The following is a 22722-nucleotide window of genomic DNA, read 5'->3' on the forward strand; positions in this document are numbered from 1 at the left end:
ATGGACCACTTGGCTTCTAGAGCTGTCCACTGACCTTGTGCCGTTTAGGACTGACATACTGCTCCCCACCCGGAGAGGCTGGCATCTGTTGTCATGACTGTCCATTGGGGATTTTCCAAGTCCATGCCCTGAAGCAAGTGATCCAGAACCAACCACCAATCGAGACTGGCCCTGGCTGGTTCCAGCAGGAGCAAGGGTAAGTGGAACACCTCCGACTTGGAATCCCAATGGGAGAGCAATGCCCTCTGTAAAGGTCTCATATGAGCAAAGGCCCAAGGGTCAGTGAGAGCAGTGCTCTTAATGCCTGCCTTTACGCTGTGCGTAACCGAACAGAACAACCACTAAGCTAAATATCTATTGTACTTTGTTTTATTTAAAAAAAACCAAAAACAAACCAAAGAAAGAAACCAGTTGATCTAGTCAGAATAATAATAAACACCTGGAAATGTTTTTAGACGAAAACTAGCCAGAACAGACAGGACCGCAGGTTATGCCTCTCAATCTGCTGGAGTCAGAGGAAATACTGAAGGATTGCAGGTGGCACACCAGTATATCTAGGGGATGCTTTTCAGTTTTCTCTCTGACTCCATCTGCTGGGGGGGAGGCATAACCCAGCAGTCTGGACTGATCCTGGTACGTACAGGGAACTTGTAAATAGTCCCACACTATGGGCAAAGGCAGAGCCAGCAACTTCTCCATCCGGAGGGTGGGTAGGAAAACCTTGCCTAGCGACGTGTCGAAACGGGCTCCTAGAAATTCCAACTCCTGAGACAGGACCAGGTGGCTTTTGTCATAATTGACAACCCAGCCCAGGGATTGCAAGCATTGTACAACCGACTGGATCGCCAGTCTGTAAAGTGCCTCAGACTTTGCTTGGATGAGCCAGTCGTCCAGGTTGAACTAAAATCCCTTCCTTCCAAAGGCACGCCACCACCACCACCATTACTTTGGTGAAAACCCCAGAGCAGTCGCTAGCCCAAAGGGAAGGGCGCGAGTCTTATAATACTCTCCCAAGACCTGGAACCGCAGAAACCGTTGATGGTGAGCGCGGATTCCTGTGTGCAAATAAGCTTCTGTCAGATTCAAAGAAGCCAAATATTCGCCTTTGTGGACGGCCACAATCACGGATCTCAAATTCTCAATCCGAAACATTTTGTTGACTTTAAGTCCAAGATCAGCCGGAAGGAGCCTTCCTTCTTGGGAACCACGAAGTAAATGAAGTAGCAACCGCTCGGACGCTCGACCTATGACACCGAAACAATCGCCCCCAGGGCCAATAATAGAGACAGAGTTTGAAGAACTATCTCCTGTTTTTGCTGAGATCCACAAGGGGACACCAAAAAGAGATCCCGAAGAGGGCGAGCAAATTCCAAAGCGTAACTGCGATTTATAATAGAGGACCCACTGATCCAACATGATCTTGAGCCACTCCTCGCAAAACAGGGAGAGGCACCTCCCCGATCTCTGGAACAGAGGAATGGGTTGGTGCAACTTCATTGGGAAGACTTATTGGAGGCGAAACCATGAGATGCGCCGTCACGCTGGGGCCGCCTACCACGAAAGGAATGAGCCCAGGACTGAGACCTGGCCGATGTCTGTCTAGGAGCAGCAGAGGACATCCTGCTTGTACGTAAATGGCGCTGACCCCGAAAACGACCTCGGAACGCGTCAAAGGGACAATACGATCTGGGCTTTTCCTCAGGCAGCTTGTAAACTTTGTTCTCTCCCAAGTTCTTAACCAGCTGTTCAAGTTCATCCCCAAACAGCAGTATCCCCTTGAAAGGAAAGGATCCCAGCTGGGATTTGGAAGAAACATCTGCTGACCAATGAAGGAGCCACAGAAGCCTCCTTGCAGACACTGCTGAGGACATAGTCCGAGCCGAGGTGCGGGGAAGATCGTACAAAGCATCAGCCGTATAGGCAACTGCCGATTCCATGCGGTTTGCTTGCTCAGCCTCCCCCGGAGGAAGGTTCTGAGTGGTGAGTAATTGTTGAATCCAGCGGAGTGTAGCTCTCTGCATAAAGCTGCTGCAAAACAGCCGCCCTTACTCCAAGCGTGGAAAACTCAAATATGCGCTTGAGTAAAACCTCCAGCTTCCTATCCTGGAGATCCTTGAGAGCTGCCCCTCCGGTCACCGGGATGGTGGTGTGCTTGTCTATGGCCGTGACGGCCGAGTCCACCTTAGGAACCTTGAGAAGCTCCAAGAAATCATTGGGTAGCGGGTAAAGTTTTTCCATAGTCCTGCTAACCCGCAAAGATCCTGCCACGCCTCCGGATTTCACGATACCGGACACATCCACAGTGGATTTAAGCGATGATGTGGAGACCGCCACTCCAGTGGACGGTGATGATCCGCAGATACTCCGCTAACTTGCAAAGAGGCTTCCGGAGCATCCCATTCTCGGGACATAATATGGAAAAGTTTCGGATGAAAAGGAAAGGTTAGAGGAGGAGATCGCAACCTGGACAACACTGGATCGCCCGCGGAAGAGTCCATCACTGGCTCGGGAGCCGGAATATCTAGTTCTTGTAGTACATGTGGGATTAAAGGGTCCTCCTTGTGGAATAAGCGGAGTATCTGCGGATCATCACCTTCTACTGGAGCGGCGGTATCCACGTCATCGCTTAAATCCACTGTGGATTGTCCGGTATCGTGGGATCCGGAGGCGTGGCAGAAACTGGAAGCTCCTGGGTAGGAACTGGACGGGGAAGCCTCAAAACAACAGGTTCCTGGTCCCCCGTCGGCCTGAAAGTCTTTGCAGGCAGAGGCTGTGCCTCCCAGTCAGCCTCAGCCTCCATATATGCCTTGTGGAGCAGCAAGACAAACTGGGAGGAAAATGGGTGCTGTCGCTTTAAGGGCCCCCCCCCCCCCCCGCGGGAGGAGCAGAGTCCGAAGGCAAGGCTGGAGGTGGAGTCAAGGCAGGCTGTGTAAAACGCGGCCTTTGAAGGCTCAGAGCAGGCAGGGAAAGTGGAGGAAGATCTCCTCCCTCTGAGTCATCGGGACCTGAAGCAGGCAAGATGGCCGCCGTTCCCGCACCGAGCGGGGGCGGTGCAGGCCTCTTGCCACTGATTGAGCTGACTGGCTCCTGCGCAGCGAGAGCGCAACAGGGCCGACATCGGCCGCTGCGAGGCCCCTCGCCCCCGGGAATACATCGGGAGCAGAGGCCCTCGCGGGAGAGCCATGGCGCCGACTCACCACAGGCCTAACACCGGGTCCCTCGCGGCATGGCAAACACGCGAAAAAAATAAATGCAGGAGAGTGAAAAAATTCCACCCCTTCCAGAGGCCCGGGAGAAAAGCGGCAGGATAGGGCTGACTAAAGTAAGTAACAAACTACCTAGCGCCTTCGATAGAACTTTTTATTATTATTATAATTATTATTATTTATTTATTTATTTTTTATTATTAGTCAGTCAACAAGCAGGGGAATGAGCTTCCCTGCAACTACAGCACCCAGAGGAATGGGAACATCTCTGGGTCTGTCTAAGGGGGAGAGGGACCGGCCCACCAGTAAATCTCCCCCCTAAGTCACCGGGCAAGGGCAAATTTCTCCGGGTATAAAGGCCGTAGGCACTGCCTAACCTTGCCTGCCTGGGAAAGTTCAAAATGATGACAAAAATATATCACTGTTTTTTTAAACTTACAGTAAATTGATCTAGCCAGAGGAATAAGGGTAGACACCAAATGAGCCTAATAACTATTCAAGAATCATTAAAAATTAAGAAGGATCAGGACAGCAGGTTATGCCATCCTCTCATCTGCTGGAGCCAGAGAATACTGGGGGATCGCAGGTGGCACACTAGGATATCTAGGGGGTGCTTTTCAGCTTTTCTCTGACTCCATCTGCTGGAAGGGAGGCATAACCCAACAGTCTGGACTGATCCTGTTACGTACAGGGAAACCACCGCCCCCCCCCCCCCCACCCCTATATTTAATTTATTATTTATCACAAAAAGTTTTTTTGTTAAATTATTTTTTTATATATATAAAAATATTTGTGAAATGTAGATTCTTGTCCAACATATGAAAAACAGTTCGCCAACAGAATATACTTCTGTTTTCATAGTCTTGAATAGACCAACAAAAAATACTTAGCTAGATGTAGACGCTGAGACCTCATAAGAACATAAGAAAATGCCATACTGGGTCAGACCAAGGGTCCATCAAGCCCAGCATCCTGTTTCCAACAGTGGCCAATCCAGCCCATAAGAACCTGGCAAGTACCCAAAAACTAAGTCTATTCCATGTTACCATTGCTAATGGCAGTGGCTATTCTCTAAGTGAACTTAATAGCAGGTAATGGACTTCTCCTCCAAGAACTTATCCAAAAAACTCAGAGAGATTATTGTCAAACCAATAACCTACATCATCAACCTATCACTCGAGCAAGGAATCTTCCCAGACAAACTCAAAAACGCCATCATCAAACCAATCATCAAAAAACCTCAACTCGACAAATCAGACCCAGCAAACTACAGACCAGTCTCCAACCTCCCATTCTTAGCAAAAATTATCGAAAAAACAGTCAACAATCAACTTACAGAACACCTTGACGACCATAATATTCTCCAGCTAACACAACATGGCTTCAGAAAATTCTTCAGCACCGAAATCCTCCTCCTCGCCCTCACCGATACCATCCTCAGAGGTCACGACAGAGGCAAATCGTTCCTCCTGATACTTCTTGATATATCAGCCGCCTTTGACACCATCAACCACAGAACACTCCTCACCAGACTTAAAGAAATTGGTCTACGAGACACTACAATCAAATGGTTCAAATCCTACCTCTCAAACAGATCCTACATCGTCAAGACAAACTCATCTGAATCCTCCCAAATGCCCCTCACACATGGCGCCCCTCAAGGTTCTTCCCTATCCTCAACCCTCTTCAACATTTACCTCCTCCCACTATGCAAATACCTATCAGACGCAAACCTCACTTACTTCGTCCATGCAGACGACATACAAATATTACTCCCCATAAGCAAGTCCATTGAACTCACCATGGAAAGATGGAACAAACTCAGCTCAAAATTATCCCACCTGCTATCTCAACTATCACTCTGCCTCAACCAAGCTAAAACAGAAATTCTTCACATCCACGATGACCGTCCCGCATCTCCCCTCAAGTGCACCCCCCCAAACAACCCAGCAGGCTCAAACAACCCGGGGGTACCAAGCATCTCAGGAATCTCACTCACCCCATCCACAAGAAACCTGGGCGCAACAATTGACAGCCAACTCAACTTTAAATGACACATCTCCAATACAATTAAGGATGGATTCTTCAAGCTCCAAACACTGAAAAAACTCAAACCCCTTCTCCAAGCGCATGATTTCCGAACAGTCCTTCAATCAATTATTTTCTCAAAACTCGACTACTGCAACTCCCTCCTCCTTGGCCTCCCAGAAATCCACATCAAACCCCTACAAGTTCTACAAAACGCCGCCGCCAGAATCATCACTAACAACAGAAAATCCTCCCACATCACACCCACTCTCAAAGAACTCCACTGGCTGCCCATCACACAAAGAATCCAATATAAAACCCTCACCCTCATACACAAAAAAAACCCCAACAAAATGAACTGGCTAAACAATGCAATACAACCATACCCCACACAAAGAAATCTCAGGTCATCCAACACTGGCCTTCTTTCCATCCCCAATCTCAAAACTGCACACCTCAACACAACCCGCAAATGAGCCATAACAATAGCGGGCCCGACCCTATGGAACTCCCTCCCCCCCCCCCCCCCCCCCCCCATCTCAGAAATGAACCCTCATCACAAGTCTTTAAAAAACATCTCAAAACATGGCTGTTCTTAAAAGCTTTCCCACCTGACACTTAACCTGCCCGAATGCATCTCTCCCCCCTCCTCATACCTCCCTCCTTCCTATCCTCCCTCCCCCGACCCTCCCCCCCTGCCCACCCTCCCCTTACTTCCTTCAATCAACCCTGATACCTAAATTATTTTATCATCAAGACATAATGTACATATGTTATATGCCATAATATTATTTTTTCCATATATTCCTGTTATAATTGTTACCATGTTATATTTGTTATCATGTTATAATGTAAAATAGGGCAGAACTCGCCCTATCCGCTCAGTTACCTGTAAACAGATGTGATATCTCGATTGAATGTCGGTATATAAAATAAAATAAATAAATAAATAAATAAATCCTTTTTTAAACACAGCTATACTAACTGCACTAACCACATCCTCTGGCAACAAATTCCAGAGTCCAATTGTGCGTTGAGTAAAAAAGAACTTTCTCCGATTAGTTTTAAATGTGCCCCATGCTAACTTCATGGAGTGCCCCCTTAGTCTTTCTACTATCCGAAAGAGTGAATAACCGATTCACATCTACCCGTTCTAGACCTTCGAATGCCTCGAATGCTTCAATCCGCAAATGCGTTTTTACCCAACAAGACCAAGTTTCGAATAAATTCTTCATCAGGGGAAATCACTTGCCCGCCGCACATCTCAGCTCTCCAAAGTAATATCTCTATGATTACACACACGCATTTCAAAATTTCATGTCTTCCATGGGGTTCGCCATTTTGCATGGAAGACATAGGCAGCAAGCTGCAAGCACTTTGAAATTTTAAAATGCGAGTGTGTAAGAAACTCATTCCAAAAAATGATACCCCGATTGAAATTCTCTTAATTTCTACCCACTGTATTAATATATGCTTAATTTACAGTCCTCTGGGAGTTCTTGCAGCTCATTTGTCCTCCTTTTTAGAAACAGTTGTCACACTACCATGTGACCTCTCAAACACAGTTATAGCTGGAGACTTCAACCTTCATTTTAATAGTCAGCCACCTCAACAAACAGTTTCAAATTTAATAGATGCTTTATCAGGTTTCAACCTGCTACCATTAATAAAAGAACCTATGCATAAATTAGGAAATACCTTGGATCAATTTTGGTATAACCAATCACTTATCAATTTAACTACTGAAATTTCTCCTGTACCATGGTCGGATCACTATTTGATAAAGATTACAGGAAAAATTAAATCTACTAACTACAACGAAGAGGAAAATAAACAAAATAATATCTACGTTACAAAACGTCAAAAAATTGATATAGATAATTTTACTAAATCAATAATTCCAAAAATAAATCAAAATCCTTATCATGAAGTTTGACATATTAGCTTACTGGGATAATACTATAACAGAAACCTTAGATCAAATAGCACCTTTTAAAGTTTACAAAAAATTTACAAATATCACTTCATCATGGTATAATGATACTTTACGAAGCTTGCGTTTGTACGATCTTAATTTAGAACGCAAATGGTGTAAGAATCCTTTGCCAGTTCGAAAACAGGCCTATTATACACTCTTACAACAATATAAAAAAGAAATTATAAAAGCAAAAAGAACACACTATACAACTAAAATTCAAGCTGCAAATGGAAACCCAAAAATATTATTTAACATAGTAAGAAACTTAACAACCCAAACCTCGACTCACAATATGACTAGCGAGTTACGTAACAGCATAGCAAAACATTTTGCAAATAAAATAGAGATAATATCAGCAGAATTTTCAATGCTTCCAATACCGGTATCAACGTTACCCCCTACCATTAGCTCTTTTAGTGATTTTGATGAAGTAGACAGCAATAATATAATTAAAATAATCATGAATTCTAAGCCATCAAATAGCCCGTTTAACTCCTGTCTGGGATACTTGTTAAAAAATATTAAGGAAACCATTGCAGAATCAATTGTAAATATAGTTAATGCTTCTTTATCTCAAGGAGTTTTTCCAGAAACTGAAAAATACCTCCATTCTGCCAATTTTGAAGGGCAAAAATCAAGATCAATCAAATGTATCCAACTATTGACCAATTGCATCACTGCCTTCTATCTCAAAAATCATTGAAGCTGTTGTTTTTCGTCAATTTTCAGAATATGTAGAAGACAATAATTTACTCCATGCAAACCAGCATGGTTTTCGAAAGGGTCATAGTACCGAATCCTTACTAATCTCTTCATTCAATACTATTACAAGAGGCTTTGACTCAAATGCAGACTATCTTATGGTGTTTTTAGATATTTCGGCAGCATTTGACACTCTGAATCATGATATTCTATTGCTCAACCTTGGACAAATAGGAATAAATGGTATTGTAAAAAAATGGTTCAGTTCATTCATTACTGGACGAAAGCAAAGAATCATCGTCGGTAAGTCAAAATCTGAATGGTATTCTACCAAATCTGGAGTCCCACAAGGTTCAACAATGTCACCGTTGTTATTTAATATTTATTTGCTTCCTCTCTGTCATCTTTTAACTGGCTTAAATCTGTCTTTTAAAATATATGCTGACGACATTCAATTCATTGTTCCATTTACTGACAATTGGAAAAAAACCCTTTTGCTGCTTTGTCTATACTTAACGGCTATAAAAACCTGGATGTCCCATAATAGACTCAAATTAAATACAGCAAAGACCGAACTGCTATTTCTATCTGTTGTGCCAGACTCAAAACTTCAACCACCGGTCAACTTTACATTTGATGGTCAAGAAATCAAAATAAAACATCAAGTAAGAAATTTGGGCACTATCATTGATGCAAGTTTGACAATGACAAAAAATATATCAGCAGTAGTAAAAAAAATCATTTTTTAAGCTTCATTTACTTAGGAAATTAAAACCTTTTTTACTTCCTTCAGACTTTCGTTCTGTGACACAATCTCTCATTTTAACCAGTCTTGATTACTGTAATGCACTATACCTTGGTTTGCCAAAGTCTACCACACACCCATTACAGTTAGTTCAAAATGCTACAGCTTGTCTACTGTACAATATACCACTCAGAGAGCATATTATTCCGGTTTTAATACATTTACACTGGCTGCCTATACCTTAACGTATTACTTATAAAATACTTAACATTATACACAACCTTTTATATAATGAAAATTCAATATGGCTTTGCTCCCTGCTCAGAATTTACAAACCTACATGACAACTGAGATCAATGGACAAATGCATGTTGGAAATACCATCAGTAAAACTTGCTCACTTAGAATTTACCAGGAAACGTGCTTTTTCTGTCGCCGGACCAATTTTTTGGAACACTATCCCCGATGAAATCCATTTAATATCAAACAAGAGAGAATTTAAAAAGGCTTTGAAAACTTATCTTTTTGCCGCCGCTTATAACATTACTTAACAACACTCTACAGTTAGAAAAACTTATAGTCATGAACATAATATCTGCTTTTATTTTTCTAAATCCTGTCTCTTAAAGTTGTGTCAAACGTTTTAATGTCCTTCGGTAAATGTTATTTTATTTTTCTCTGTTTATTTTAATTTGCGAATTTTTATTATGTACGTTTTAAAAATTTTGTAAACTGCTTAGTCAGACCCTGCTTAATTTGCAGTATATAAATTCTTTAAAATAAATAAATAAATAAATAAAATTAAATGAAAACATAAGTATATTCTGTTGGCAAACTTTTTCATATGTTGGACAAGGATCTACTTTTCACAAACATTTTTATATATATAAAAATATAATTTAACAAAAAAAGTTTTTGTGATAAATAATAAAATAAATATAGGGAGACGGTGGTTTGTTCATGATTAAAAATATTAACGAGGACAACTTGATTGGTTCCTTGAAAGATTTATGAAACAACCACTTTCTTCTTACAAAAATGTTTGGTATACAGAAAGTTTTGGTGAAAAGAGATTTTTGTTTTCAATGAAGAATTAAAACATTGATTATCTAGTTTTTGGGAATTTTTTTTAAGGGTTAAAGGATATAAGGAAACAAAATACTGGCAGGCTGAGATCAGCATGGATCATAAAAGGGGTGATGTCAGCAAACCTGTTGATCTCTGTCTCTATTTGCTGGTCGGGGAGCATAACCCATTTGTCTGGACTGGTCTGACTGCCTGAAAAGGAAATATTTCTTAAAGAGAGGGTAGTGGATACATAGAACAGCCTCCTAGTGGAGGTGGTGGAGACAAGGACAGTATTTAAATTCAAAAAAGCATGGGGCAAGCACAAGGAATGTGAGGGAGTGGTAGGGATTGTAGAGCAGACCAGTTGCTGTGGATGGACAGACAAGCTAAGCTTGGTATGGTCCTTTTCTGCCATCACGTTTCTCTGTTTTAATAGCTTATAATATATTATTAACCACACCATTACCAAAGAAAGAGGAAAATTAAACATAAGAATCTTTGAAATTTGACTTTTTCCCATAATATTTCTTGCAGATTATTGTGAATTTACCTATTGTGTGCTGTTACACCTGTAGAGTATCACCTATGCCTCTAGTGCACATTTGGGCACTGACCTGTCTTTATGCTGCCGTCGATTTGTGGTAAGAGCTACAGCAATGCTATCCCATGCCTTCATCACATCACCCTGTCCCGGATCCTCACATCCCAACTGGCTCCAGCACTCCTGGAATACTGCCTTCCACTTTTCATCAACTGGCACAGCCAAGTTCCCCAGTTTCCTGCCAATGCAACCACACAGTTATCATCCACTGCTGCTAGAGTCTCATCTGAGCCAAGATCATAGTGGCTATGATGCTGCTCACTTAGATATCATGTGCTATGCAAGGAAAGTACCGTAATATATAGGATTTTACCTCCACCTACATAGAGGCACTGTCACTAGACATAATAAATAGTTATTCCCAACCACAGAAAGATTAAAGAAAAACAAATTATACTTTTTCTTTAGGAAAATAAAGTTGCATTTTAATAATGTAGTATCTCAAAAAAATAAAAAGAAAGAACACACACAATTACTACAAAACCATCAACCTAGAGCAGAAACATGAGGCTGTTCTAGCAGGAAGCCCAGTGATAATTACAGTTCCAAAAATAAGACTCACAGGGCTTTAGGCTGCTCCTTATCACTGTCATACAGGCTGGGCTTAGAATAGATTCCAGTGACCTTTATCCCAGATCCCCATTCTCCACTGAAGAAGCCTTCAATGATGTCTCCATTGGGTATAGTCAGGGTTCCCTGAGAATGATATGGTAGGCAGAAAAAAGGGAAGAATGTGTCATGAGACGGAGAAGATATGAATGGTTTGAAGTGAATCTAAGAGAATAACTAGAAAAGAAATGATTGGTACCAAAAAACACCTCTTAGTTTTGTGCTGAATCTTATCGGTATCTAATAGAGCATTCCAGCAACAAAGGTAAAGTATAAATATAGAAAGAAAAAATGAAGAGTTGGCTCAGGGAATGAGATTTTTCCAAACCAAGGACAATGGAAAACAAAGGTTCTTTTTTTTTTTTTTAAAGATAAAACTGAAAATGTAAGAAAAACACGAAGACAAAATTTTGTATAACGCTACCGCTTTTATAAACAAAGAAAATTGCTTTATTTCATACCTTGCCATTCAGTGTCCAGTCATCTGAAAACTCTCCTTCATATATTGTATCATCCTCAGAAAGCAAAGTCCCTGTACCCTAGTAAACAAAACATACCGCAATGAGGAAAAACAAACCTAGAGCACCCATTAGGTATGAAACAAGAGGATTCTCTTTCCCAGTATGTTTTTAGTGAATCTGGCACCCCTTTCTACCAAGTGCAAACTACTAGAGGATTTCAACATGATGCTAAATATATCAGTAATGTAAGAAATACAGTGTGATGGGACATTTTGCTCTGAAACAGATTAGGAGGGTATATCATCCATTGTACCTGAAGACTGGAGGATAGCAAATGTAACCCCCATATTTAAAAAGGGCTCCAGGGGCGATCCGGGAAACTACAGACCTGTTAGCTTGACTTCAGTGCCAGGAAAAATAGTGGAAAGTGTTCTAAACATCAAAATCATAGAACATATAGAAAGACATGGTTTAATGGAACAAAGTCAGCATGGCTTTACCCAGGGCAAGTCTTGCCTCACAAATCTGCTTCACTTTTTTGAAGGAGTTAATAAACATGTGGATAAAGGTGAACCAGTAGATGTAGTGTACTTGGATTTTCAGAAGGCGTTTGACAAAGTTCCTCATGAGAGGCTTCTAGGAAAAGTAAAAAGTCATGGGATAGGTGGTGATGTCCTTTCGTGGATTGCAAACTGGCTAAAAGACAGGAAACAGAGAGTAGGATTAAATGGACAATTTTCTCAGTGGAAGGGTGTGGACAGTGAAGTGCCTCAGGGATCTGCATTGGGACCCTTACTTTTCAATATATTTATAAATGATCTGGAAAGAAATACGACAAGTGAGATAATCAAATTTGCAAATGACACAAAATTGTTCAGAGTAGTTAAATCACAAGCAGATTGTGATAAATTGCAGGAAGACCTTGTGAGACTGGAAAATTGGGCATCCAAATGGCAAGAGGAAATTTAATGTGGATAAGTGCAAGGTGATGCATATAGGGAAAAATAACCCATGCTATAATTACACAATGTTGGGTTCCATATTAGGTGCTACAATCCAAGAAAGAGATCTAGGCGTCATAGTGGATAACACATTGAAATTGTCGGTTCAGTGTGCTGCGGCAGTCAAAAAAGCAAACAGAATGCTGGGAATTATTAGAAAGGGAATGGTGAATAAAACGGAAAATGTCATAATGCCTCTATATTGCTCCATGGTGAGACCGCACCTTGAATACTGTGTACAATTCTGGTCGCCGCATCTCAAAAAAGATATAATTGCGATGGAGAAGGTACAGAGAAGGGCTACCAGAATGATAAGGGGAATGGAATAGCTCCCCTATGAGGAAAGACTAAAGAGGTTAGGACTTTTCAGCTTGGAGAAGAGACGGCTGAGGGGGGATATGAGAGAGATGTTTAAAATCATGAGAGGTCTAGAACAGGTAGATGTGAATCGGTTATTTACTCTTTTGGATAGTAGAAAGACTAGGGGGCACTCCATGAAGTTAGCATGGGGCACATTTAAAACTAATCGGAGAAAGTTCTTTTTTACTCAATGCACAATTAAACTCTGGAATTTGTTGCCAGAGGATGTGGTTAGTGCAGTTAGTATAGCTGTGTTTAAAAAAGGATTGGATAAGTTCTTGGAGGAGAAGTCCATTACCTGCTATTAAGTTCACTTAGAGAATAGCCACTGCCATTAGCAATGGTAACATGGAATAGACTTAGGTTTTGGGTACTTGCCAGGTTCTTATGGCCTGGATTGGCCACTGTTGGAAACAGAATGCGGGGCTTGATGGACCCTTGGTCTGACCCAGTATGGCATTTTCTTATGTTCTTAAAATATACCTGCTACACAGGAACAATATTACTAGACAGTAACAGTATAAGACCTGACTTACCATCATTTTGTTGATGCTGAAGGCTCCTTCATAGTAGAGTCCAAACTGTGTCACTACTACACCATTCCCCTGACGTAGGTCCTCCAGCCACATTCCCATATACTTTTCTCCCCTGAGCAATAGCAAGGAAGACAAATGAACATGCAAGTGGATATGCACTCTAGTTCTAAAGCAATCACTAGAACTAGGTCTCTAGTTCTAGAGCAATCACTTGCTCAGGGCCATCTTTCCCACCTTGTAAAAAGTCTCAGGAATATCAGCTTAATGCTGATCTACAAATTGCTTCTCTGAAACAGCACAACCCACTGATTACTCCTGGAGGAATTCTGCACAAAAAAATCTTTAAATTCAGCAAACTTTATATTGGTCAAAATAACACAATTTACATGACAGCCTAAGTAATTACATTTTAAATTAATACAGAAAAAAAGTTATTAGAGATGCAGAATTTAACATTTTTTTAGCAGAATTTCCCTAGAAATTCACTTTAAGAGTGTCCCTTCCACTCGCTCTCCCTACTCCCCTGGCCACATTACCTTCTCAGGCCCCAACTCCTCCACCTGCGAGTCTCTCTCCCCTCCACCTCTAGGGTCCACCCCTTCCACTCTATCACCAGTCCCAGCGTTTGACCCTGTTCTCAGTACTGCCCCTTTCACAGGCTCCCTCTGTCCCTCCCTCTCTCACACACATGCTCCCTCTCTCTAGTACACATACACACACCCTCATACAGGCTCCCTCACTCTCTTGCACACACATCCCCTCATCCCCTCTCTTGCATACACACTCTCACAAGCTCCCTCTCTCACACATACATCCTCACACAGGCTATGTCTCTCTCACGCACCCCTTCACAAAGGCTCTGTCTCACACATACACAATCCTTTCACACAGGCTAGCACCCTCACGCATACACACGATCCCTTTTTCATGCACACGAGTTCCAAATCTCTCACACACATACACACTCCTTCACAATCTCCTCATATAGGCTCCCTCTCTCTGGCACCCACACTCAAGCATCCTCCCCCTCCCCCCGCTCTCTCACTACCCATGCTCCCACCCCCCTCTCCCTGCTCCCTCCCCTCCCCCATACACATTCACTCTCACAAGGGCCTTCCATCTTTGCCACAAGCGGAGCACACTCCGTTCGCGGCACACAGGAGCCTTCCATCTTCGCTGCGAGCGGAGTACGCCCCACTCGGGCCTTCATCTTCGTGCGCTCTGTTCGCGGCATGCCAGGGTCTCCTCTGCCATTTTCTGCACAGAATTTGGCAATTCTGCACAAATTCTGTGAATTCCCCCAGGACTAACTGATGCACAACAGATTGTGTTGTCATATATTATGACTTCCAATCAAAATAAGAAGGAACCAATACATTCAAAATCTTTGCGAAAAAAGAGTTAACTCATTAAATTTCAGGAACAAACCTGAAGATTTCAGCTACCTACCTTGTGATATCATCAAAGACACCATAGCCAGTCTTCTTATCCATCACCCACTGACCAATGAACATGCTGGGTGAAGATGATGTAAGTTTGCCGCTGCGCAGGAGACCATGACCATGGCGCATGTTATCCTGAAAGTAGCCCTCGTATACCTCACCACTGGCATAGCTTCACATACAGAGAGAAGTAAAACAGTCAAGTCAGCATGCGGATATTCTCACAGAATACTCCTTGCTCAGCCTTTCAGAAACTAGACAAATGTCAACTCTGACTGAGAGCAGATTGGCAATTTCCATCAGAAATCTCACTGTGTAGCAAAAAGTACACAGACATTCCTGAAATACAAGTCTGAACACACATTCTGCCACTAAGGCAATTATTTTTTTCTCTGTAGCTCATCTTACCTTACTGCAATTCATGAACATTTTTTTATTTTTTTTGCTAAGCGGCTCGTGTAATCCAGGTATCAAAATTTTATAACAGGCTATCCACTGCAAATGTGGCTGCATTTAAGTTTCAGAAGAGATAGAGTGTGAAAATTCTATGCCCGTTTGGATAAAATTATTAATAGGAAAACAAACAAGTAAAAACACTGACAATGCAAATCAGTAGACTTCTGGCTAAATTCTAATCTAGCTTTGAAGCAGTTAAGTGCTGCAGAGAACGGCAGCTGGAATATTCTTTGTAGGTCAAATTCAAGGGCTTCACAAATTTCAAATAGCTCCTTTGCCTTTTTAGTGTAAACAAGTTACATTAACTTCCCTTTATGCTGACAGCACACAAGCTATGCATTACCTATAGATGCCTTGTCCACACATCTTGCCCTCCTTCCAATATCCCAGGTAATGATCATCCTTGCTTAAGGCTTTGTTTGGAACCCTGTATTCACCATACCTGCGAACACAAGAGATGTACATAAACCAAACACCTGCAATGCAATATGCACACACACAGGAAGAAATGGCTATAAGACATCACATTCCATAAGCTGGAAGGCTAATTTTGCCTAGGATGTGTGCAAACCTGAGGTTCACAGATTGAAATTCATGAATCTATAACTCAGTCTTTCAAAGTAGAAAACACTAATTGAAACTGGATAGACATCAGATATTCTAGGCTTGAGTCATACAATCGAACCCAGCATCCAGTCTCCAACAGTGGCCAATCTGGGCTACAAGTTAACCTGATGATCCCAAAGGGTAGATTAATTTTTTGTTGCTCACTCAAGGACAAATGGTAGCTTTCCCAAATCTGTCCAGCTAAAGGAAAATTAGATTCTTACCTGATAATTTTCGTTCCTGTAGTACCACGGATCAGTCCAGACACCTGGGTTTTGCCTCCCCTCCAGCAGATGGAGACAGAGAAGTTTTCTCAAACAACCCTGCCATATATACCAAGGTGCCACCCATAGTCCCTCAGTCTTACGTAATGTCAAAGCAGAATGGAACAAAACCAAACTATACAACTAATTATCCTTCCTTCTCTAAAAAGGAGTAGTCAAACCCCCAACGGGGAACAGAACTCGCAGAACCAAAGGAACAAGCGATAAGGTAGAACAAATCTCCAGAAAAAAAAATAACATACGAGCGGACTCTCCGTTACTTTAGAGTACACAGCCATGGGCGGGGCTCTGGACTGATCCGTGGTACTACAGGAACGAAAATTAACAGGTAAGAAACTAATTTTCCTTTCCCTGTACGTACCCGGATCAGTCCAGACACCTGGGATGTACCAGAGCCAACATACCGAGGGTGGGATCCAGAGAGGCCCGCTCGGAGCACCCCTTCTCCAAATCCCCCAGAATTCGAAGCTTGAACATCCAATCGGTAATGCCTTGCAAAAGTGTGCAACAATTTCCAAGTAGCCGCCCTGCAAATTTCCTGGGGTGACACTTGATGACATTCCACCCAAGAAGCAGCGTGTGACTGTGTTGAATGGACATGAAAGCCCACCGGAACAGTTTTCCCATGCAGTAAATATGTTGAACCGATAGCTTCCTTCAGCCAGCGAGCTATCGTAGTCTTTGAGGCCATACCACCTCTTTTCAGACCACTCCACAACCCAAAGAGATGGTCGGACACATGGAAAGGATTCGTAACTTCTAGATATCCCATCAAAGCCCTGCGAAAATCTAGTTTCCGTAAATCCCGTGCCATAGGATCCGATCGCTCCACCTCGGAGAAGGAGGGAAGCTCAATCGACTGATTCAAGTGAAAAGAAGACACCACCTTTGGTAGAAAGGAGGGAACTGTCCACAAGGACACCCCTGAATCAGAGATTCGCAAGAAAGGCTCCCTACACGACAATGCCTGCAATTCAGACACACAACGGGCCGAAGAAATCGCAACCAAAAATACCACCTTCAACGTGAGATCCTTCAGTGTCGTCCGCTTTATAGGCTCAAAAGGCGGCGCACACAAGACCAAAAGTACCAAATTGAGGTTCCAAGAAGGACACTGATGGCGAAGCGGAGGACATAAGTGCTTTGCCCCCCGAAGAAAACGTGCCACATCTGGGTGTAACGCCAACGGTACCCCTTGGACCTTACCTCGGAGACAACTAAGCGCTGCCACCTGCACCCGGAGGCAACTACAAGAGAGACCTTTAGAAAGACTGGCTTGAAGAAAACCTAGAATGACACCGAAGCCCGCGAAGGATCCACCGCGCGATCCATACACCAGGCTTCAAAAACTTTCCAGACTCGAAGATAAGCTAAGGAAGTAGACTGTTTTCATGACCTCAATAACGTGCCCACCACCGCGTCCGAATAACCTTTATTCTTCAGCCGCTGCCTTTCAAAAGCCAAGCCGCAAGACAGAAGCGACCCGCCTCTTCCAAACAGACGGGGCCTTGATGAAGAAGAGCCGCGGTGGACAGATTGAGTAGGTCCACAAACCAAGGGCGCCGTGGCCACTCTGGAGCTACTAAAATCACCTCCACCGGATGAAGCTCTATTCGCTGGATCACCTTGCCTATCAGAGGCCATGGAGGAAACACGTACAGTAAGATGTTCATTGGCCAGGGAAGGACCAGGGCATCGACCCCCTCGGCTCCTGTCTCTCTGCGCCGACTGTAGAACTATGGAGCCTTGGCATTCTGGAATGTGGCCATCAGATCCATGTGTGGCGTGCCCCACCGATCGCAGATGAGCTGAAACGCCTCGGCGGCTAGCTCCCACTCTCTGGGATTGAGATGGTGACGACTGAGGAAGTCTGCCTGTATGTTGTCTACCCCGGCGATGTGAGATGCTGCAATGCTGACGAGATTCTGTTCCGCCCAGATCATCAACTGTTGCGCCTCCGTCGCTACCGGGAGACTCCTGGCTCCTCCTTGGCGATTGATGTAGGCCACTGCGGTTGCATTGTCTGACAAGACTCTGACCAACTTTCCCGGAAGGAGCGGGAGGAACGCTTGCAAGGCCAGAGCCATGGCTCTGGTCTCCAGGCGGTTGATAGACCACTAAGATTGTTCTCTGGACCACCGCCCCTGCACTGACTTTCCCAGACAAACCGCTCCCCAGCCGGAGAGACTGGCATGCGTGGTGACGACTGTCCAGTCGGGCATTACCAGGGGAACGCCACACATCAGATGATCTGAGACAAGCCACCAGTCGAGACTGGCTCTCGCGGAGTCTGTAAGTGGAAGCAGTAGGTGAAACTGTTCGGACACCGGATTCCAGCGGGACAGCAATGCTGATTGTAAGGGACACAGATGAGCGAAGACCCAGGGAACCAATTCCAGAGTGGACGCCATGGATCCCAAAACCTTCTTGTGCCCCCAGTAACGCATGTACAAATCAGAGCACAAATCTAAAATCCTCCAAAGTTAGCACACTTGCTTGATCCTGAGCTAATGACAACAGACAAAAACCCCCACAGAAGAGGCTAAGAAATAATAACAGAGAACCGAAGGGTGAGCTGTCGCATCTGCTGGAGACAGACGAATACTGAAGGGTTACAGGGTAGGCTCTGTCCTCATATAGGATACCCTTACAGTTTTGGACTGTCTCCATCTGCTGGACAGGAGGCTCAACCCATGGTCTGGACTGATCCGGGTACGTACAGGGAATTTCAATTTCTTTATTCTTCAGAGAAGAAAGTTAGCATATTAATCTATCATGCCATCTAGACCCACTGCTGCAGTAAATATTACAACAGTACAACTCATATCATGGATGAGAAACAAATTATAGCAAAGAGAGGATGTCAGCAGAGCACTGTGAGCAGAAAGGGGACACATCAAATGCAGTTACACATATGGTATCCTGTGTACTAATGTTGAATCCTTATAGGTCAGTTCAACCTCTTATTTTGGATTACTTACTGATCTCTTGAAGAAGGCCAAGTTATAACTGCAATAAGGAATTTCAGGGAATGTGAGCAACTTGTTTAGTTCACTCCCATTCCCAAGACTACGTTAGGCATAGGAGAAGGTTATGAAAAATCTCCTTTTAGCCACTCTTGCTTAACTACTCAAGTCTGCAATGGTCTCACCCATCCTCCAGGCCATTCCGGAACACTCCAGAGTACATTCTTCCATCAGACCATTTTAGTATTCCTCTGAAATATACAACACACAAAATCAGCTTCATCATTCATAAAGCTGTATGCTTTAAAAACAAAAACAGCAAGTATTACATTCCCATTAGCCCTTTTTATTGTCTATAGGAAAAATGCTTAGTACATCAGGCCCACAGTAGGAAAAGTAATGGTAACAAGTTATGTCACTCCCTCAACCCCCTTTTTAAAAGTTATACGCTTCAATAGATAATAATGAATTTTTAAAAAATTCCTAACAAATAGACATTTCTGCTACCAAGGTTCAGCTAGGTCTCTTACTTGCCATGGGGTTTTCCAGCAAGCCAACGGCCCTCATACACAGCATCCTTCAGCCGAGGGTCCTTGTAAAAAGTATATTTGGCACTACGGGACATGGGGGGTTCCTGTCGTTGAATACTTCCACATCCAAGAAGGAATGAGTCAGAGACTCCCCTTAAAGCTTGATCCACAGCCTGACTTATGGCCCTTAGCCACTTAGTCTGAAAAAGAAAAAGTAAAACAAATTAAGACCCTTCAAAAATAACCCAGTGTTTACCCCATCTTTTCAGAATTAATTTGCCGTTTGTATTTTGCTTGGTGTTCTCCAGTCTTTTTCTTTTGCCAATGCAGAGTAAATTTGAGAATAACCTAGTCTTAGAAATTCTAGAGAGCCTGATGCCAGAGCTTATGCGATGTCAACTCATTCTGTGCACAGTACAAATACACACTCCATTATTACAATAAGAGCAGGGAGAGGGACAGCAGTCACTTCCATGCCCGCCTGCCTACCTTCTCCTGTGGTGTTGATGCAATAAGTGTGAACTGTTCCTCCGGCATTGTGAGCTTCAAACCATTCCTAGCAGAGGAAACCAGATAAACCCTATCAGGAAAACTAACTGGAGAAGTTTACCAAGAAGAAGGCTTCTTTATTTTCCCCCAACAAAGTATTTAAGAACAAACTTCTGACTGAGACATGATATGTATAAGGGCTGCTGGCTTGCTGAGAGAGAGGGACTGCTGTGGTAGTGCTGGTCTTCAGTCTCTCAGGAGAGAATAAATATCACTATCATACAAGCCGGATCACTGCAGCTCCTCCAACATCCTCTTTGAATGGCAGAATATGGTAACATGCCTGTAATGTGGGAATTGGACATATAATTGAAGCTCATAAATAAACCAGCTTATCTGTTTTCAGGATGTTCACAATGAATATGCAAGAGAGATTTGCATACAAAGGAGGTATTGCAAACAAATCTTTCATACATATTCATTGAAAATATCTTGAAAACCAGATTGGCTGGATGTGTCCCGAGGACTGGGTTGAGAACTCATGCTCTAGCAAATTAGACTAGAATGGAGTAAGAGTTCTGAATTTGCAAGGAAAGAGAATGAATGCGCAATCACCTAGTAAAGTAGGGCTTTGATTTTTTGTTAAAACTAAAAAATCCTGATACAACATCTCACCATTGGGAAAATGTCTTTCAGTTCTAATTGAAAAATCCCCCAAAATAAGCCTACCTTGGGGAGCTCCAATGACATCATCTGGTATCTGCCCTCGAGCGAGTCAAGAAAAGGCACAAAAACAGCAGCCAGATAACATCAAAGACTGGAGGAGAGCCCAAGCCTTGCCAGCCCAAGAGGCAGCATTGCAGGAGGAGCGGAACCAGTGGGAAGTCCAAGCTCTACTGGCCTAACAAGTGTCACTGCTGAAGGAGCCAATGGTTCAAGTGAGTGAAGAGGGGAGTGCAAGGAGGAAATGTAATGGGGAAGACTGCAATACTCAAAACCCCTCAGCCATGCATACTCACACCCCAGCCACTCCTCCAAGTCACATACCCAACATAAAGCACCCCTTACCTCTCCCCCCTCCTGAAGCCCAGGCCTCTCTTCTCTACCCACATCCTTGTTTTGTTTTTAATTTATGGTAGTTTTTTGTAAAGTTCTTTTTATTATAAAATTTAATCAACCTAAAAAAGTACCTAGAGGTATTGTTGGTGAAATGAAAACAGGCTTTAAAATCACCTACACAGAGCTTTCTTCAGAAAGCCAGTGGAAGAAGCAAAACCCAATATAATTCACATTTTAGGGTGTGAAATGTACTCCTGCAGTTGTCTTTGTTGCACCACTCTTCCTTGTAAGATCTTGCACTATGATAATGGATAGTTGACTAAATATTCAGCAGTACATAGATACTGAGCCAAAAAGGAGAGCCTACTGGGAAATACTGAGGTGATTCAGACTATCCCTTACATATTCCAAACATGTATGAATTAAGCCTTTCATACTTGATTTGGAAAACCACTATAGAAACACTGAACTATTCTGACTGCTGGTAACACCGACAATCTTATTTCACAAGGTACTTACACACCACCAGCTTCTTCAGAGAGGGGCTCTACCCATAGCGTAGAGAGAGGGAAAATGTGATGTGTTGAAAACTGAAGACAAAAGAAAGGGGAAAAAAAACAGATAACAGCTCAGTCAAGCATCTCTCTCTTTTTATTTCAACTACTGAATGTCCAGAAGAACTTTATTTATTTATTTACTTACAGGAATTCTTATCCACCCAATTGCCAGACATTGGCTTACAATTTCACATACACAAAGCTGAAACATAATTACAAAAAAAAAAAAAAAATCCCCTACGTTCCCCCAAAGGCCTCCCGGAACAGATGTACTACTGAGCCCTGAGATGTTTGGCTTATTCATGTTTCAAACTAGTTAACTCAGTGACCAGGAAAAAAATAAAATGGACAAATGATCAGCAAAAACGTAATTAAGCGTTCCTATATCTTGTACATAAGAATCACTCCAGTAACTATGGCCAATACTTGCCCTCTTATCACTGCTGTAAATGCAGTGGACATTTGGGAAGTCATATGCTCTGTTTCGGATATCTCCCCTCTTACCCTTGATCCCACTTTGGTTAATGTGCATGCAACCATCACTATCACTTTTAAATGCTTCGGGAAGCAACGGTTCAACCAATATCAGTTGCCAAAACAGACAGTTAACTAGTCCCAGGCAATCCAGTTTAGGATTTGTCACACTCTAAAGGTATGTGACATTGGTCTCACAAAACAAAACAAAACAAAAAAAAAAAAGAAGATTACTTGGAAGGTGTTGCAGACTTTAGCATGTCAGTAACTGGACATACTAGTTTCTTGTATATGAAAAAATTGGTTCTTACCTGCTCATTTTCTTTCCTTGAGTCCAAGCAAATCAGTCTTAATGCAACTCCATCATTGCTCTCTGCTTCAACAGCAAGGAGTTACAGGGAATTAGATTCAGACAGTAACCAACAAGGGCCCTGACTTTTACAGTTTGGGAAACTGATAAGCATGGGGGTAACCTGCAAGGTGCAGCAGATACTACCATAAGCTTGCTAGGCAGACTTGGTCCTTTTCTGCCATCATTTCTATGGATGTATGTTTCTATGTTAT

At 42.8% G+C, this 22722-nt stretch overlaps 1 protein-coding gene across 2 annotated transcripts in view; it reads right to left on the minus strand.

Moving 5' to 3' along the window:
- ALS2 (alsin Rho guanine nucleotide exchange factor ALS2) overlaps window positions 1–22722 on the minus strand; it is a 282347-nt gene that overhangs the window by 66426 nt on the left and 193199 nt on the right. For both annotated transcript variants that reach the window (XM_029606273.1, XM_029606274.1), the window contains exons 16-25: window positions 21647–21717; window positions 20069–20135; window positions 19580–19779; window positions 19235–19300; window positions 15537–15635; window positions 14745–14909; window positions 13296–13407; window positions 11399–11476; window positions 10891–11024; window positions 10342–10506 (exon numbers count right to left, since the gene is read on the minus strand). In XM_029606273.1, the coding sequence (XP_029462133.1) occupies window positions 10342–10506; window positions 10891–11024; window positions 11399–11476; window positions 13296–13407; window positions 14745–14909; window positions 15537–15635; window positions 19235–19300; window positions 19580–19779; window positions 20069–20135; window positions 21647–21717 (1157 nt within the window). The remainder of the gene's footprint in view (window positions 1–10341; window positions 10507–10890; window positions 11025–11398; window positions 11477–13295; window positions 13408–14744; window positions 14910–15536; window positions 15636–19234; window positions 19301–19579; window positions 19780–20068; window positions 20136–21646; window positions 21718–22722) is intronic.

The sequence above is a fragment of the Rhinatrema bivittatum genome, chromosome 6 (genome assembly GCF_901001135.1).
Source record: "Rhinatrema bivittatum chromosome 6, aRhiBiv1.1, whole genome shotgun sequence".
Lineage (NCBI taxonomy): Eukaryota > Metazoa > Chordata > Amphibia > Gymnophiona > Rhinatrematidae > Rhinatrema > Rhinatrema bivittatum.